This window comes from Rhinolophus sinicus, chromosome 14 (assembly GCF_057876585.1).
Source record: "Rhinolophus sinicus isolate RSI-liver-muscle chromosome 14, RSI-T2T, whole genome shotgun sequence".
NCBI lineage: Eukaryota > Metazoa > Chordata > Mammalia > Chiroptera > Rhinolophidae > Rhinolophus > Rhinolophus sinicus.
Window position 1 is genome coordinate 8,332,940 of NC_142514.1, and position 19,029 is coordinate 8,351,968.

The 19,029-nt window shown below is 44.1% G+C and overlaps 1 protein-coding gene across 10 annotated transcripts in view; it reads left to right on the forward strand.

The window, feature by feature from the left end:
* Positions 1–1,022: 1,022 nt before the first annotated feature.
* VPS13D (vacuolar protein sorting 13 homolog D) overlaps positions 1,023–19,029 on the forward strand; it is a 236,731-nt gene continuing 218,724 nt past the window's right edge. For 4 of the 10 annotated variants that reach the window (XM_074334026.2, XM_074334029.2, XM_074334032.2 and 1 more), the window contains exons 1-7: positions 1,026–1,158; positions 4,127–4,299; positions 9,949–10,026; positions 12,495–12,685; positions 12,783–12,863; positions 15,696–15,812; positions 18,301–18,405. In XM_074334026.2, the coding sequence (XP_074190127.2) occupies positions 4,203–4,299; positions 9,949–10,026; positions 12,495–12,685; positions 12,783–12,863; positions 15,696–15,812; positions 18,301–18,405 (669 nt within the window). In that variant the 5' untranslated portion in view covers positions 1,026–1,158; positions 4,127–4,202. Of the gene's footprint in view, positions 1,159–3,815; positions 3,835–4,126; positions 4,300–9,948; positions 10,027–12,494; positions 12,686–12,782; positions 12,864–15,695; positions 15,813–18,300; positions 18,406–19,029 lie in introns of those variants that run through there. The other 6 variants (XM_074334031.2, XM_019756286.3, XM_019756289.3 and 3 more) reach the window with 3 other exon arrangements.

A 19,029-nucleotide genomic window follows, 5' to 3' on the forward strand; every position in this document is an offset into this window, starting at 1 on the left:
TTCTGGTGATAATGCAAGATGAATTGTTCATTTGTTCACTCTTTGGTTCATTCATTTATTTATTGCCTCTCTTCTGTGCTAGGGAACAGAAGAAACGTGTGAAAAAGATAAAATCTCTGCTTTCAGGGAACTTGCAAGGGTGGAGAAAGACAACAATGTATGTATAAACAAATAAATAAGATAATCTCAGATAGCATTAAGTTCTGTGAAGAAAATACAACAGGGTGATAGATGAGGGGAACTTTAGAAAGGGTAGCAGGGAAATCCTCCTGGAGGTGGAACATTTGAAGCAAGAAGGAGCCCATTTTATGGGCTACCAGTTCAGGCGACCAGAACTGCTTCGTAGCCATTAGCCACATAAGTCTATTGGGCACTTGAAATGTGACTAGTTTGAATTGAGATGTGCTGTAAGTGTAACCCCCCAACATATCTCATTAATATATTTTTTTCTGTTGGCTACAGGTTGAGATGATAATATTCAGGATACATTGGATTAAATAAAATATATTATTAATTTCACTATTTTTTTTCCTTTTTTAAAAAATGTACCAACTCAGTAAATTTGAAATCACGTGGCTTGCATTATATTTCTATTGGACAGCAGTGGTCTAGAGGGAAAGCATCCCAAGTAGACAGAATGTCAAATGGAAGGTCCTGCAGCAGGAAGTGAAGGATGCTGGGGCAGAGTGGGCCAGGGAAACAAGTGGCAGAAATAGGAATGGACCAAATCCAGTGGGATCTTGGTATCAGCTTTGAAAAGAGGTGGGTTTTAAGTATAATGGAGAGGCCGTTTGAAGCAGAGAAGTGGCACAGTCCGAATTATGTTTTAACAGACCCCTGTGGCTGCGAAGTGGAGAGCTGACTGGGGGTGGGCCAGATGGAAGGCAGGGCGACTTGAAGGATATTTATTGGGTTCCAATGCTGTCAGCGCCAGGCTCATTTGCAGCAAGCACCGCCCTGGCCTGCAGGAGCGGCCGCCCGCGCCAGGGGGCGCCTCCTCGATGACTCGGCGCTCGGCTGGCCAGGCGCCGGCGCGTCGCCGGCTCGATTGGTTGGGTCGGAGCGGGCCGGGGCGCCGCTGGAAGCGCCATTGAGGAGCGGCGGAGAGGAAGCACCGCGCAGTCCCCGGCTAGGGCGGGCGGCCCGAGACACCGACAGGTACGGGCTGAGACCGGGCGGTGCCGGGCGGCGGGCAGGGCGGGGGACCGCAGGGTGGGCGTGGGTCGGCTGTCGGCCGCTCCGGCTCCGCTTCAGACCCGGGTTGGGGCCCGCCTGCGGGGAGCGCGGCGCTGGGAGCCCGGGACGCCGGGGTCCGGTCCTTGGGCGGTCTGAGCTCCTCCTGGGAGCTGTGGGGCGTCCGAGGCTCTGACGGCCCCGAGCCTGCCGCCGTCCCCGGGACCCCTGCGTCCGAGCCTCCGCGGGCACCCCAGCCACAGGCTCGGGCTGCCTGAGCTTTCCGGGTTCCCGGCGTCCGGGTCCTGGGGAGTCCAGTCCCCCTTCGGAGCCAGCACCCTTTCCAGGGCCCCGGCAGCATGGCACCCCGGGGTGTGTGGGGGGTGTCAGCCCACTTCTTCCCTCCTGATCCCCGGTCTCAATGCGGGACCCCGGGGTGCGAGCCCTCCAACCTCACGCCCAAGAATAGAGCTGCAGTCAGTTCTTCAGTGTCTTAATGTCCCCCTTTATCCAGCTTTTTGAGGTCACGCTCTGCGATGGCACATCAGGCCTCAAACCTGTTTTTACCCCTCGCTTCCCGGGGTCATGTCTTGGTTGAGCCCCTCCTCTTAGGTGTGGGACCCCCGGCGCCTTTCCCTCCAGGCTTTATCTGGGAGGTGGGGTTTGCGTCCCCTGGAGCGCAGCTCTGGGTTCTGAGAGCAGAGGGGGCTGCAGGAGGCTTGTAGGAGCCTCGTCTCCCTGCATTCTCGTTCCTGTGGGACCCCCGGCCCACCCGCCTCCAGCCCCCTGTCTCCAGGCTTCCGGTGCGCGGGCAGCGCTAATCCCTTGGAGCCGCGGGGAGGGGCGCTGGGTGCAGTAGCCAGTCCTTCCTACTCCGGGCTCTGGCCGCCCCTTGAGGGAGGGGCCTGGCTCAAGGTCATGCCCGACTCTCTGTCTGCCCGAGGGCTGAGCACTGATCCCCAGTGTCACCTGCCTCTCCGATTAGGGGAGGCCAGCTGGGGGTTAGTGCTAGGCAGCTGCCTAGAAACCCTGATGACCCAGAGTGTAAACACTTTGGGATTCTGTCCAGTCTGGCGGCCCTTCCGGACACCGGGTCCCTTAAGAGAAAACGTGAAGTGGCTTCAAGCCTGGTCTAGATGCTTAGCGGAGCTAATGCTTTCTGGCTTGGGTCTCAGTTTACTAACCAGCACATTTTACAGTGCTTCTCCCCCCATCTTTTAAGCTGTGCTTTTCATGCTCCCACTTCAGGGTGAGTAGAGTAGGGCCTGATCTTGTGCTGGGAGAGCATTCGTGGTTGGTACTTTGGAGAGAGTTTGTTGGCATTTAGGGCTGAAATCAATGGCAGTAACTTCAAAAATAAAGAGTACACTGACTTTGGCGCTTTGCCTAAGTGTATTTGGAGTCTGCATAGTAAGACTAGATCAGTGAGCTTCACGTTTTGTTTTCACAGATTTACTTGTTTAAAGTTAAAATAAAGGTTTCTTTTACTCAGACTTGAAACATTTCTTATTTTTAAAAATTTGTTCTTGTCATCTCTTTAAGTAAATGTACCCAATAGTCTTTAGCAGATTCCTGGTTTTATACAAAATGGAGCTTTAAAAAATATATATTTGCAAAGAAGTTAATATTTAACTAAATGCTGTTTTACTTATTTATTTTTATGGTCATTGTTGACAAATAAAAGTTAATCTCATCTGGAAGTGCAAGATTCTGTTGGCAAATAGTCGATCTTCCTTGGAGGTTGAGTTAATTCTCACAGGGCCTTGTGTTTTGGGTCTAGGTTGGGTGTGGCAGCCTCTCAGTTGGGATAAGTGTTATCTTCTGGCACTAAGATGAATCATTGGAGGAGGGGCACAGTGCTTGGAAAGGATCTTGAAAGGGCTGGTTCCAAGTGGGACGCCTGCCATAGCGAATCTGGTGTCCAGCCTGGTGTGCTGGTGTCTGACGTGCTTGGCTCAGAGCAAGATTTGGAGCTCGCTTCTAACTGGGACCTACTAGCTGAGGGACCTCGGGACCCATTTAAACGTTTGTGTCTCAAGTTCCCTTATGTTAGCTTTTTGTAATGCTAAAAGTAATCAGGATATTTTTTTGTCACGCTGACAGACACCAGTATTGTAATAGGCAGTCGTAATTAAGTACTGAATGTAAATACTGTACCTGGAACCAGAGGATTTCTGCTGTTTGTGATTACGGACTAATATAGTTCATTGTATCAGCATCATCTAGTGCCCAGGTACCAGTAATAGAGCTCCAGGACATTGAAGAACAGTCATAAACCACTGCCTTTTCCTGTCCGTTTATATTATTGTACAAATGATTTCAATGAACAAACTTGCAAAATTGAATTAGGGAAGTCTTAAAGATGAGCATTGCAGAACATGAAGTTCATTGATACAATTGCTTAGGGCATTTTTGCCTCAATCTAGGACAGGGTTGTTTAGGCATGGGTTCCTGTCCCTTCCCTGGGTTCTTTCCTTATCTAGACTGGGCTAGATAATTCTTTGCTGTGGGGAGCTAGCTTGTGCATTGTAGGATGTTTAGCAGCTTCCATAATCTCTACCCATAAGGTACCAGGAGTAACTTCCCAGTCATGACAGATTGTCTCTAGACTTGCCAAATGACACCTGGATGAGAACCTGATCAGGGCAATCTAGTCCCAAGGTGAGTCACTAAAAGCAAACAGCTTAATGATCAGTTACATTGAAAAGTTAAGCAACTTTGGGTTGTCTGTAATGTTTGGTGAATTTATGTGACTATTCTTTGTAGCCTCATTAGAATGTAGATGAATTGGTTTGATCCTCCATTTACTATCAGGGCATCTTACAGTGCTTCTCACCCCATCTTAAACTTGTGCTTTTCATTCGTCCACCTTCAGGGAAGCAAGAGTAGGAAATCAGCTTAGAAAATCATCTGGTTTTTCTGTTGATTTCCTTTTTTTTTTTTTCTTTCATAGATTCTTCAGTGACCATGAGAGCGAAAAATAAAGAATGATCCATGATTTTTAAACACCTTGTCTTGAGGATATAGTCATGTTGGAAGGGCTCGTAGCCTGGGTTCTCAATACCTATCTGGGGAAGTACGTCAATAATCTGAACACTGACCAGCTCTCTGTTGCGCTTCTGAAAGGTGAGTACGTATATCTCTTTTTGGTAAAGCATGGCTTTGCAGATGGCATTTCTATTTTTTATATTCTTTTGTTGTATTGAGAAATAAAACATTTCCCTAGATGGCTCTGCACTAAATATGTATAAAAGGAAACAGGTTCTCCCATATGACACCAGTTATTACAGGGTAACTTAAGTACGTAGCTGTATTGCTGTGGCTATTAGGGACCTATTAAATATATATGCACAAGACGAAGCTGCTGGTGGCTGCTTTACCCTAATTAACTTTTTAGCTTTATGAAGCAGTCATGATGGAGTGACAATGGCATTGGCTTTGGCTTCAACTCCTGTTGTGTTACTGATTAGCTACGCAAACAAGTCACTGAAATTTGGAGCCTCAGTTTCTTTAGAAAAAGAGGGTACTGTACGTCTCCAGGGGTGCGGTAAGGGTCAGATGGAGTGACATTTGAAGCCCTTCTGCTGGCATATCATACACACCTGGTAGGTGTTTTGAAGTATGTTACTGTGAGGTCTTTGACAGAATTTCTCAGGTCTCGTCTCGCTTAGTAATAAGTAGTAAAGTACCGGAAGCTTGAGGCATTTCAGCCCCCATAGGCCGATACTCGGTAAATGCAGTCCAGTGATTTGGTGTGGGGATCGGAAAACTGCTTTTTTCTCCTCCTTGTTTTAATTTAAGTTCTCTTTGCCCAACTCACAATGGAACGCTTTAACAATTTAGAGAAAGGAGATAAAGCCAGTCTGCAAGCATGTAGAGTCACAGAAAGTAGGAAGGAGACCTCCAATATGGTGGAAACCTCAGCTTCCTGGAGCGTGAGTTTTGCCAAGGAGACCAGAAGGGGTTAGTGGAGATAGCAGTGATACAGAGAGCAGTAGTCTAAGAATAGGGTTCCAGTGGTTTCGCTGTCCCCAGAAGTGTGGCTTTCTAGGTTTTTCTGACCCATCTACGTAAACCAAACCAGTAAAATGACTGTGGCAGCAGCAGGCTGTGGGGAACTGTCATGGTCACCCGTCCCACTCCTGTCCCTTCACTGGAAACAGAAGTGGGTTCTTTCCTAATCTCCTCCTCTTGCTTTTCCTTCTGTCCTTAGAAGGAAGCTGCTAAGTGCAAAGCGCAAGTGTCTAGTCTGTCAGGGAAGAGGATGTGTTCAGAGTACAATAGTCGTGTCAAGTTCACCTCTTTGGTCATTTATTGAGGTTCTCATACCCACTGTGAAGCCAGCCAAGTTGTGCAGGGCAGGTGACAGGGCCCAGGAAGAGAACCAAACCACAGCCTTGCTAATAAAAGAGCTGGCTCTCTCAAGAGTGGAACAGTCAGAGGAGGTTTGCGGACCAAATGGATAAGTAGAGATTTGTGGTACCTGATTTTATGGAGCCTATACCGATAACAGATTTCTAATCTCAGCAATTTTAGACAGAATCTATCTTGTAACCACAATGGCGTGCCTCTCTGATGCCTTTAACCGCTTTTCTATGCTTATTTCCTTAAACAAAAATTCTCTAGGGCTTATAACAAACTCGTGGTATTTGAGGAATGTTTCTCTGCAGAACAGAAAGATGCTTTTCTTTCCTAACCACTTAGTGTGGTGTCCCATCCTATGGATCCAAAGCACACGGTGGTGCTTGGCCAGAAAAGTATTGGAGCGTCTCATGTACCAAGAAGTTGTCACTGTTGATTGATCTTGATGACATAGTTCCAGTTAAGCAGTGTTTGGGGTGGAGGGTACTAGATAGGAATAAGAATGTTATTTCTTTTTTTTGTCCCTTTCTTACTCCTCCCCCCACACCCCCGTTCAAGCCGTTGTTTCTCAGTCTAGTTGTGTAGGACACAGTTCCCTGGCCCATGCTGGTGTTATGAGCCTTGTGCTCCCCCGGCTGAGGCAGTTGGTTGTTGGTCGTCGGTTGGCCGCTCACAGCAGCTCACGGCAGCTCTCGCCGGCTGCTGGCCGGCCGCTCACAATGGCTGCCGGCCACTCACGCTGGCCACCAGCCACTCCTGGCAGCACACGGTAGCCCATGGCAACACACAGCAGCTCACGCCGACCTCTGGCTGCTCCCAGCAGCCCAGCTCCAGGGCGAGCCGTTGGTCACAATCTTAGCTGTAGAGGGTGCAGCTCACTGGCCCATGTGGGAATGGAACTGGTGACCTCAGCTTTAGGAGCACGGGGCTCCAACCACCTGAGCCACCGGACCGGACCAAGAATGTTATTTCAATCTATCTGCAAATATTTACTGTTCTAGATGCTCTGGGAGATGCGAAGGAGACTGAAATAGTGGTCAAGAGTATGGGTTTTGTAGCCAGACTGGGTGTGAATCTGGTTCCTCCATTTACCAGTAACTTGGGCAAATTACTCAGATTCTTCATGCTTCCAGTCCCATTTCTGTAAATTGGAGATATTACTATCATAAGGTTCTGAGGACTAAACATATTAATGGAGGTCAAAGAGCTTAGAACTGTTCTTGGCACATAGTGGGTCCTCAGTTTATGATTGGCTGGTGGTTTGGACTTGAAGGGTAGATTATACACACGTGCTAAAAGTAATAAAAATGCAAAGTTAGCATATGAATAGTTGAAGAACAGAGATGGCACTGGTATAAAATTTCAATCATTCAGTCATTCAACAAACACTCACTGAGCATCTGCTTTGGGTAAGACTGTGTTATGGAGTGATTAAAAAAAAGGGAGGTAATAGAAGATACTGAGAGCTCAGGCGCAGGGTCTAACCCTGGTTTCACTACTTAAAAAGCTGTTTGTGAGCAAGTTGCTTAAGCTTCCTCTTCACCTCCTCTCCTTCTTCCCACCGGAGATCCTACAGATCGGACCTCTAGCATTTACCAGCTCTGTGAGTTTTAAGCAAACTGGTTGTCCTCTAAGCCGCATTTTTCTCATCTCAAAATGGAGCAGAGAATTGTATTTCCTCATAACGTCGCGATTCAATGCGATGATGCATATGGCACATAGTGAGATCTCACTGAGTGAGAGCTGTTGTTACTACTCCTGCTGTTCCACCTTCATCTCTATAGTCCTTGCTCTTAAGAGCTAACTGTTACACCGTTGGGGAGACAGAAAGACGCAGTAATGCAAAGCAGTATATGTTAAAGTGTTATACTGGTGATGTGGGCGTAATGCAGCTCTGTGCAAAGGGCGGGAGCCATTCCTCCTGTCGGTAGGACCCTGGGAAAGCTGTCATGGAGGTAGCTTTTGAGTGGGTCTTATCTTAGCAGGATTGTGATAGGGGTGCAGATGGGTCATCACAGTCCGGGCAGAATGAAGCGGAGGCAGAAGGCTGAAAGCTTGCAGGACATGTTCGGGCCAGAAGGTAGCAGCTGCCAGTGCCATGTCAAGGAGTCTGAACTTGGGCTGTGGGCATGTCTGTAACTCAAATTAGATTTCTCTCTGTTTTCTTTTCGTAAGCTCTGAAAAGTTGGCCCTTTAACCTAGAGCCCATGGGACAGGATTCAGTAGTCATTAGTGATTACCTAAAAAGACCAATCTCTATATTCACCCCTGTCCTAGTGACTAGATTTCGTGCTAATCTAAGATGAGGAATTTTTGGATGAGAGAGACATCCATGACCAAGCCTGCAAATTATCCACCTGGAAATAAATGAGCAACATATCATTTATAAAATACTCAGCGACGCTGGTACTTTAGGGCCCGGCCCCCTGGAGGCACATTTCCCAGCAGGGCCAGTGGTGGGTGCATATTTGAGTGGGTGGGGAGGTAGCAGACCTTCTGTCTTGAACCATGGCTGCCGCTGTTCTGCCAGAGTTGTTTTTGTTTTGGCTGCAGTTTGTTCTCCTTCTCCCCGTGTTTCCGCTCCTGTCCAGACCACCTCCTTCACTCTCTGTGCCTCAGCTTCTTTAATTTTTCATAGTGCGGATCGCCTACAATTCCTTCCACTTCTCTAAGCTGTACTGCAGCCAAGGAAACCTAGGGCTGCCTGCCTTTGTGACAGATACGGTGCTGAAAAATAGGGCAAATGATTCATATTGCAAATGTTGCTCTTCAAGAGAAGAAGAAACGATACACTTTCCTCCCTTTAAGTCAGTTTCACCTGAAAAGGAACATGTTTCATGATGATCTTGTCCTTCCATCATTTTCTCCTCAAATGTGGAAATGGTTGTTCCCGGGCTTTCTGGGGCTGTTCACTCCTTTTGGTTAGTCTTAAGGTATGTGGTCTCCCAGGTGGACAGATGCTCCCACAACAGTCTGAAAAATAAGTTCACTGCATTTGCTCAGAATCGGCCAAATTGCTAGATTTGAATACTTCTTTAGAAGCCAATAACGCAGAAGCCTTGAACAGTCATTTAAAGGGAAGAATACTCCAGTTTCTTGCCTTAGTTTGTCTTTGGAGGAAAAGGCCTGCTTGCCGTTCTTCTGGGTCCTCTTACCACTGAATGGTTGCCGGGTATTCTTGAACATGTGTACCTCAGACAGAGTTCAGTGGCCCAGAAATTGCCTTATGTGGTGCAAGCAGTTTTGTAAAACGATGGCCGTCTCCCCAGCTCTTTGAGGATGGGAACCCTGCCTCCTTTTTTGTATTCCCAGTGGCCAGCACAGAACATGCAACAGGATAGGGATTGGTGTCTGTGTGTGAATGGATGACGTCCACAGCCGGGAGAGAGATCTAGCTGCATCCTTTCCACTGTTCCTTTAAACTGCTTTGGAGACATCTTACCCTTCTGGGTTTAAGTCATTGTATCAGCTGGGTCTGAAAAGGCTCTTCAGTGGCAGACCTGTTCATTCCTTCGCTTTCTTACGGGTTATTACACCTGCAAATGGAGATGCAGAAGCGAACACAGCGGAGCTGGTCTGCCCAGAGGAGAGAGTGTAATTCCTTTTGCGGACCAACTTTATTTAACTTTTACCCGCTCTCAGTTGTGGTGTGCAGTACGCCCATTTCTGGGGGGGTGGGGGTGGGTGGGTGAGTGGGTAGAAGGAGCTTGTTAAAAATTGCAAATTTCTGTGTTTCAATCCCAGAGCTGTCTGGGCAGGGGCCCAGGTGCCTGCATTTCATCCCAGGCGATTCAGATGTTAATAGCCCTCTGGTCAATGTTACATTAAACTAGGGGTCTGCAAACTGGCCAGCAGCCATATCCCAGCTGCAAGCTGAGAATGGCTTTTCCATTTTTAAAGGCCTGTGCTTTGAAAAAGAAAAACAAAAGGAGAATATACAACAGACCCCTGTAAAGCCTGAAATGTTCATTATCTGGCTCATTACAGAAAAAGTTAGATCCCTGCCTAAAAGCTCTTCATCTGAGGGCAGACTTCAGCTGTTATTTACATGTCAGAGTGAGGTGGTCAGGAAATTAGTGTAGACAAAGCACAGGCGGGTGGTAGCGCTTCCTGTGGCTTTTTTTTTTTTTTCTGTTTTTTTTTTTTTTAATTTATTTTTTAAATTTATTGGGGTGACAATTGTTAGTAAAATTACACAGATTTCAGGTATACAATTCTGTATTACATCATCTATAAATCCCATTGTGTGTTCACCACCCAGAGTCAGTTCTCCTTCCATCACCATACATCCTGTGGCTTTTTATAGCCTGGTTCTAGATGTAGAACTTTCCCTGGAACCTTCAATGATTTGCACACAGTAGGCACCTTACTGCATTTGTGGGATGAACATTTTATGATGTTTTTATTTTTTAGGTGCTGTTGAATTAGAAAACTTGCCATTAAAGAAAGATGCCTTGAAAGAACTGGAATTACCATTTGAAGTCAAAGCTGGTACGTGGTACAAAGGAGTCGGAGGCAGTTCTGAGTGTACATTGTTTGGGACTTGAGAACAGAGAGCCCTTGAGTTTGGGTCTCTGCCCAGGAAGAGGCAGGATAGGAAGTGTAGAGATCCATCTTAAAGTGTGGCCGCTAGTATCAGGATGACCTTGGGCTGGTGGTGGGGAGGTCAGGTGGCCCTCAGACCTACTAAATCAGAATAGCCAAGCTGCATTTTTAACAAGCACGTCAGGTGATTCTTACGTTTACTAAAGTATGAGAACTTCTGTTCTAGAAATGGGGGCTTCTTATTTTCAGGGAATTCGTTATAATTATTACTGAGAGAGAGTTTACTCTTTTGAATGAAAGTGGGCTCTGGAACAGTATGTCTGGGTTTATATTCTATTCTGTCATTTTCTGGCTGTGTGACCTTGGGTAAGTTCCCTCACCACTCTGTGTGCTTCCTCATCCTTAAGATGGGATAATAATAGTACCTATGTCATAGGGTTGTTGAGAGGAATACCTGAGTTAATACAGTAAAATTAGGACAATGCCTGCCACAATCAATAGACGTTTGCAATTATATAGGAGTTCTGCAGTCACTTGGATTGGTAAGGAAGCAAGAATTGTGATGGAATAAAAATATTCTCTATTGAGTGACCATTTATAAAATTAGCCCCCATTCAGGCACCCCTCATCATTCAACAATAACGTGTTGATGTCAGTCAGTCCTTTCCTTATTTTGGGGTGCTTATATTACAGTAAAATGCAAGTAGAATGCAAATCAGTTGCTGGGTGAAACAGAATAGAAATCTTATAAAAGATTTAGGTTTTCTTGAAGCCAATTCAAGTGATACTAAACTTCCAGAGTTGCAAGCAAAGGCACTGACAAATTCCTATCTGAAAGTAACTCTCAAGAATGATGATGCAAGAGTTATTGTATGACTATCAAAGGATTAAGAGAGACTCTTGGGAAAAATTAGTGAAGTTTTCTAGTATTTTTGCAAAAAAGATCGTTTTTATTCTTGTACTGCCAAAATTAAATGAAACCTAGCAGAAGTTATATTTTGCAGTCATATAATTATCAGAATATTATGCATTCTCCCTCAATTAATTTTGGTTAGAATTGCAACTGTGCACTAATTATTGTTAAAATTGTTTATATAATGTTATTAACCAATGTTATCTCAATACATTTAATAAAAAAATTGTTTGCTGTGAAAATTGGTATTTGGTTTCAGTTATACATTTTATTAAGTATAAAAAACTTATTTTAATTTTTCTAGATAAAATTCAAATTAAAATGTTGTTTTCAGTATTGTAAAATTTCTTAATTTGTTACTGGATTACACAGTTGATCACTTTGTAATCTTTAAAGGCGTCGTTGTTAATGCTGTTCTTTTATCTTAAATGTAACAGATCAATCCGTCTTGAATTTTAGATCTTAGAGGGTAATGATCACACTCTGATAACGCGCTGCTTTCAGAGGTAGATTAGTTGGGTCCTGTGGATCTTTGAGAGATCCTTTAGGATAATTCAGATGTTCTTATGCATTATTCCTTAGTGGCGACTTGCCTCTAATTAATTGAATTTAAAGAAGACTGTTCTAGGAGGCTTGGCTAGAAATGGTGGAACTTAGGTAGTAAGTATCACAATTCTACCAGGCTCTTTAGCTTTCCCATCAGTCCACGTTCTCATGAAGAATCAGAATTCTTTCTTGATAGAGTGCCGCTGCAACATTACCCACGCTTCAGTTGGTCTGTTCAAGATTGGACATATTGTAAGTCTGATAACTCCTAATAAGCACTTATTAGCCAGTCAGTTAATAATAAGCAGGAAATGAGTTTTGTGCCCATGGGCTTGTGCAGGTGCCCTGGGAAGACAGACACCCCAAGGAAATTTAAGATGTAGTCCAGTTGGGGAAGAGGTAATTTCCAGGAGAGAGATGTCGCATTTAATATGGTAAAGTCACACTGAACTTTTTCCAGTTTCTAATTTGTTATACCTCATTCTTACATTTGTTTCACATGCACGAGAACCTGCTACCTGTTTTCTTAAAATAAAAAAAAGAAGGTAAAAGGAATAATGCTCCTTCAAGAAAACTAGAAGGATACAGAAAAATAGAATTAAAAACGTGTATAGGCATTTAACAAGACTTTTTTTTAAAATTAAATTTATTGGGGTGACAATGGTTAGTAAAATTACATAGGTTTCAAGTGTACAGTTCTGTAATCCATCATCTGTATATCACATTGTGTGCTCACCACCCAGAGTTAGTTCTCTTTCCATCATCATATCTTTGACCCCCTTTACCCTCATCTACCATCTCCCTCCCCTCTTACCCTCTGGTAACCACTAAACTGCTGTCTGTGTCTATGAGTTTTTGTTTCTTCATCTGTTTGTCTTGTTTCTTTGTTGCTTTCAGTTTTGTATCCCACGAATGAAATGAACCATATGCCTTAACAAGACTTTTCTTTTCCCAGGTTTAATTGGCAAAGTAACCCTTCAGATTCCCTTTTATCGCCCCCATGTGGACCCTTGGGTGATCTCCATCTCCAGCCTTCACTTAATTGGAGCCCCTGAAAAACTACAGGATTTCAATGATGAGAAGGAGAAGCTGTTGGAAAGGGAGCGCAAGAAAGTCCTGCTTCAAGCCCTGGAGGAAAAGTGGAAGGCAAGGCAGAAATCCTTTCGTCCATCGGAGCAGCGTGGTGAGACTCTTGAAGGGAGAAGAGCACTGATTCTGCTAACACTGCTTCTTTCCTTTGTAGAATGAACGCCAGCAGAAGGGGGAATCCTATTGGTATTCAGTCACTGCCTCCGTAGTTACGAGAATTGTGGAGAATATTGAAGTAAGTCCTGTTGACTTTTATAAAGTGTGAACATGAAAGGGATTTGTTTCTCAGGTTTAAGAGTATTTCACGTCTCAGTTGCTAGTTTCTCGTGGGTCTCACTGATACAGGGTGTACTCTGTAAAGACAGGGCCGACTGCTCAGGTGTGCCCTTTTCTAGGTGGTGCCAAAGGGAAAACCTGAAAAGCAGGTCCCCAGTCTAGACTCTGGGTGCACAGGTTTTTCTTGCTTCAGTTAGCGTGGGTAGGAGTTTTCGTTTCACTTACATTTTGTTTCACTTTCTTTTTGAATGTTGGACTCCCACTTGCTAAGGATTTAGCTCCTAAGAAGCCAGGTTGCTTAAGCCTTTATGACTGTATTATTTTCAGGCAAATCACTTAACCTCTTTACAGTTTCTTCATCTGTAAAATGAGAGAGGTCAGGTACAAGGTGTCTAGTTGATTACACAGTGAATTGTGAACAGCTCACTAAGATATTTAATCTCTCACTGATGTATCTGGTGGCAGTTTGATGAGTTACAGCATTAGGGCTGTTGGCCACATTTTATGCCTTAATTACAATTTTGTCCTCAAAAACTAGATCAGAGTCCACGCTAATTTTCCTGAATGTCATGAGTTAGCCGGTAATTATTAGCTCCAAGGTTTTCTTGTAATGCCAAGGTGACACTGGTAAAATACATTCACGGTATACTGCTTCCCCCTAAAATAGAGTCTAAGATTGTTAGCTTCATAATTTTGATGAAAAGATTGGTACATTTGAAGGGACTGCTTTGAATTCTGTTTCAGGCAGGTTTTTTTTTAGTTGTCATTGGTTTTTAAAAATTTTTACTAAATTTTACTTTTTGATAGCTTTATTGAGATTTAGTTCATATACCACAAAGTTCACACTTTTAAAGTGTGCAATCTAGTATATTTAGCATGTGTACAAAATTGTGCATTGATCACCACTGTCTACTTCTAGAACGTTCTCATCATTCCCAAAAGAATCCCTGTACCCCATTAATAGTCACTCAGTTCTCACTCTCCCTCCAGCCCCCTGAAGCCCCTAATCTACTTTCTCTATGAATTTGCATATTCTGGACATTTCATATAAATGGAATCATACACTGTGTGGCCTTTTGTGTCTGCCTTTCACGTAGTGTAATGCTTTGAAGGTTCATCCATATTATAGCAGGTATTAGTACTTTATTTCTTTTTATGACTGGATAATATATTTCATTTTATGGATCGTCAAAGATAAACAAAGTGGCACAGTAACTACTGACACTGGAGAAAGACCAGAACTCCATTCCGAATTGCACAGAGGTGACTGACTGGGCCTTTTAAAGGGAGAGTGAGGGTATGTGTGTGGGGGGGCTCACGTGAAAAATTACAAAGGGTTGGTTCATGGAAATGTGATTAGGCGGCTGTGTCTGCTAGCACGGCTTCTGTCCTCAGAGACTGGGAGACAGAGGCTTTGTGCTTCCTGAAGATTGCGTTCCAAAGGAATGCCTTTCAGAATTTTAGCATGTCTGTCTGTCTCCCTCCCTCCTTCCCTCCCTCCCTACGTCAAACGGACAGAAAAAGGATTCACAGTTGTAAGCCCCTAATGGTAAATGCTCTAAGAAGGGGAGGTCAGGGGCTTGATTCTCAGATGTTGGCTAGAACCAGCAGCCCTGAGCATTTCCAGACAGTAAGAAAGGAACGCAGCTTTAGGCTGCTGGGAACCATAGCAAAGTTTGGTCAGGTCTCTCAGTGCAGGGGTTTGAACAGAGTGTTCCTGCTGAGAGTTTTTGCAGTTCTTGGGATAGGCCATATTTTATTTATCCAGTCATCAGCTGATGGACATTTGGGTTGTTGCCACTGTTTGGCTCTTAAGAATAATGCTGCTATGAACATTTGTGTATAGGGTTTTGTGTGAACATGTTTTCAGTTCTCTTGAGTATATACCTAGGAGTAGAATTGTTGAGTCATATGGAAACTATTTAATTTTTTGAGGAACTATTAAACTGTTTTCCAAAGAAGCTGTACTATTTTACAGTTTCTCCAATAATGTATGAGCATTTCATTTTCTCCACATTCTCATCCACGCTTGTTACTGTTTTTGATTATAGTCAGAGTAGTGGGTATGAAGTGCTATCTCACTGGTTTTGATTTGCGTTTTCTTAGCAGCTAATTTGAACATCGTTTCATGTGCTTATTGGCCATTTGTAGATCTTTTGTGGAGAAAAGTCCAGATCCTTTGTCCATTTAAACATTTGCTTATTTGTGTGTATTTTTTTTTTAAATTGTTGACTTGTAAGAGTTTGTTATATATCCTGGATTTTCGTCCCTTATCAGATATATGATTTGCAAATATTTTCTAGTCTATGGGTTGTTTTTTAATTTTCTGTTGCCTATTGTTTAATTCACTGACGCAGAGTGCCTTCTGGGTAGCCTGCCTACAGGGGCAAGGGGAAATAAACAAGTACCAAGTGTATATGTGCTGTAGGGGTTCCTGTGTCCAGGGGACACGGAGGTGAGATGCGGATATTGTATAAAATGGAAAGCTGGTTTATCTAGATATCATGGTATTACTTTCTTTTAGTGTCTCATCAAGGTGTCTTCTGAGGTGATTTAATGAAAGTGTTGTCGCTCCCTTCTTGGGATTCCACTAGTCACAGCGCAATGTTGTTTATGTCCAGTTTGTGACCGTCACTCCCTGAGGAACTGGAAGAGCACTGGGCGTGTGTCTGTGTGTGTGAAACGCCAGCTGTAATTTACATGTGGCCCAGGGCAGTCGGACTCCCGCTGTAGTAAGCAGTCCACCCGCAGCAGCTGTGTAACACGCTCTTCTTTTGTCTCCCTTTCGCAGTTAAAAATTCAAGATGTCCACTTGCGCTTCGAAGATGGCATTACCAATCCTTCCCATCCTTTTGCATTTGGCATCTGCATTAAGAACGTGTCCATGCAAAATGCTGTGAATGAGCCTGTGAGTATGAACTAGGACTGAACCAGGGCGGAATAGTTCTCAGGAAATTGGGGCTCTGCCTTTTGTCATTCTGCCTTACGTAAACGAGATCGCATTCTTTCCACCCTGTTCTTTCACTGGCATGTGTGTCTCTGGTCTGTATGCCACGAATCTAATTTGCTGAAAAAGGAAACAGTTAATTTTCTCCCACCTCTCATTACTTTACTCATCCATTAAACGCTGGTGCAGCCCCTTTCATTTTATACATGAAGAAATAGAGGTGGCTTTTTTCTCATACTATGTAACTGGGTGAATCATTCTGTTTCATAGTTTCAGCTACCACCTGGGGATATTTACCGATGGTTCCACTGGAATTCTGTTCTCCACCTCCCTTCCGACTTTGAATATTCACGGTCTTTGACTACCTATGGGAGACTCTAGGGCATGTTAGGTTTGTCATAACCAAAATGATCCCATTATATTCCATCTGCCCAGTTTGCTCCCTTGAAACTTTTTCCCTTTTGTCTCTGATACTTACTGAGTGTTTAAACAAGCAAATGAAAACTAACATCTTAGGAGGCCTCTTACATGTGAGGCACTGTTCTTAGTGCTTTGCGTGATTTACCTCATTGGATTCTTGTAACTTTTCACCACCACTGTTATCCTCCTAATTCAGCTGAGGACACAGGTGCAGAGGTGGGAAGTGAGTGGTGGAGCCAGTTCCCCAACCCAGGTGGAGCAGCTTAGGCCAGGGCTTGGCAAACTGTGGCCTGCGGGCCAAATTGGCCCCCTGCCCGTTTTTGCAAATAAAGACTTACAGGATCACTGCCATGCCCATTGTTTATGTATCTCTAAGGCTGCTTTCACGCTGCAGTGGCCGCGTTGAGTAGTTAAAACAGAGACTGTATGGTCCACAAAGCCTAAATGTTTACTGTCTGGCCCTTTCCAGAAAACATTTGCCATTCCTGCTCCAGAGCATGTGTTCTTAGCCACCGCACTAATCTCTTATTCCTGAACTCTCATATCCGTTTGGTCACAACATCCTGCCAGTTTGTCCTGAAAAATGTTTCAGGTGTGGCTCTCCTCTTACCTTCACTGCAACTGTCTGAGTTCAGGATCCTACGAACTTCGCCTGGGTGATAAAATATCCTGTTCTGTGTCCTCCGTACTCCCATCCCAGGCTCTTGATTCATTCTATACTGACGCTTCCCACCCTTTTCCACAGCACAGCACATGTAGAAACGGTAGTATTTGTACCAGACACTGGAGCAAGTGGACATGGCTGCTTGGGGGCTGGAGGTGGTTAGCTCAGAGTAACCGCGTGTTTCTAAAAAGTAACTCGATCTATAAACATACTCATTATCTTGACACACTCATGACTCCTTTTCTTTGGCACACCAGTGGGGGGAGCGCTTCTTCGCACTGTTGCCAGAGTAATATTTCTAAAACCCATACCTGACCCCGGTGCGTACCTACATCAAAACCCTCGGAGGCTCCATGTTACTTAAACTATGAATTCCAAATGCCTTGGTTTGGCATAAACCTCCTTTCCTAGTGTATCAGTGTCGTTGGGCTGCTGTAATGAATGACCACAAACGAGATGGCTTAAGACAACAGAAATTCATTCTCTCTAGCTCTGAAGGGGAGAAGTCCAAACTCAAGGTGTGGGCAGAGTTGGTTCCTTCTGGAGGCTGAGGGAAGAACTGTCCCATGCTTTCTCCTGGCTTCTGGTGTAGCCTTGGCATTCCTTGGCCTGAAGATGCATCACTCCGGTCTCTGCGTCTGTCTTCACGTGGCCTTCTCCCCTGTGTGTCTGGTTTTTCCTTCTTTTCGGGTCATTAGATTAGGGCACACTCTAATCCAGCATGACCTCATTTTAATTTGATTACATCTGCAAAGACCCTATTTCCAAATAAGTTCCCATTCACAGATTTTGAGAGGACATGAATTGTTTGGAGGGTGGGGGGGAAACTTCAACCTAGTACCCCTAGTAATATTTCAAGCTACTTTTCTTAAGACTTAACTAACTCCTCACTCCAAGTATGTGTTCATACACATGCGCCAGTACTGCTCCCCGTACCACATGGACGGTGCTGCAGTTACACAGACGTACGTAGTCACTGTTTTCTGAGCATAGCGGGCCTTTTGCATCCTTGACCCTCCTCTGAAATGTGTCCCAGTCCTTCCCTCTTACCCTCTCCTAGGCCTGAAACTTACGCATCTTTTGATGCTCATTCACACAGGGACATTTTCTCTTTGTCTGTCATGGCCTCTTACATATTCTGCCTCTGATTTCCTCTGCTTAATTACAATTGTTTGCATGTTTGTAGCCTCAGTTAGCTAGATTTTGGACTCTGTAAGAGCAAAACCACATTTTACATTAGTTTTGTATCCCCTGCACCTTGCAAAGTGTCTGACGCATGATTCTTCACAAATGGCTTGTTGAGTGAATGAATAAATTTGTGAATAAAGAATCATTTTGTTTTCTTCCCTGTCTGTCTTACCTCAGGTACAGAAATTAATGCGGAAAAAGCAATTGGATGTGGCAGAGTTTAGCATCTATTGGGATGTCAATTGCACTTTATTGGGGGATTTGCCTCAGGTGGAGTTACAGGTATGATGCTGGCAGAGGGCTTTATTGCAACACTGCACTGAGGGAAAGTGATGTAGGATCCCATTCCCGATCCCCCGTCCCCCGTCGCCTCCCACTCAAGTGTGTTGCTTGAGATACTTGCTATGTGTGTAACTGAACAGTCTGCGGTGTTTTGTGTATGTTTCACATTTGCATTATATTATAGATTTTTTTCTTTTTTCCACTTAAACCTATGTTTTCAAGATTAATCAGTGTTGCTGTTTATACTTCTAGTTCATTGCTTCTGATTACTGCATAGTAATCCATTGTGAGCATCCAGCATATTATAGTTACGCGTCCTTTTAGCCACTGTGTACTAGGCTTTCAGGTTGTAACTCAACCTCATTGTAACTCATTGGATATAAAGTATTGTGAAGGATTTAAAAAAAAGTCTCAGTTTAATCTTTCTGTAAAGAAATTGTAGATGGTTTAAGTGAAATAGAGAAAAAAGGACTCATTCCCTCTCTTCCCCTAAAATTATTTTTGGCTTGCCTGCTATCGTACGGAATGGTTTTCTTTTGCTATTAGTAATTTGATTAAATAACTACTGTACCTCCAAACAGTAGAACAGTGTGCAACTGTGTACAATAAAGGCAAAGATCTTTA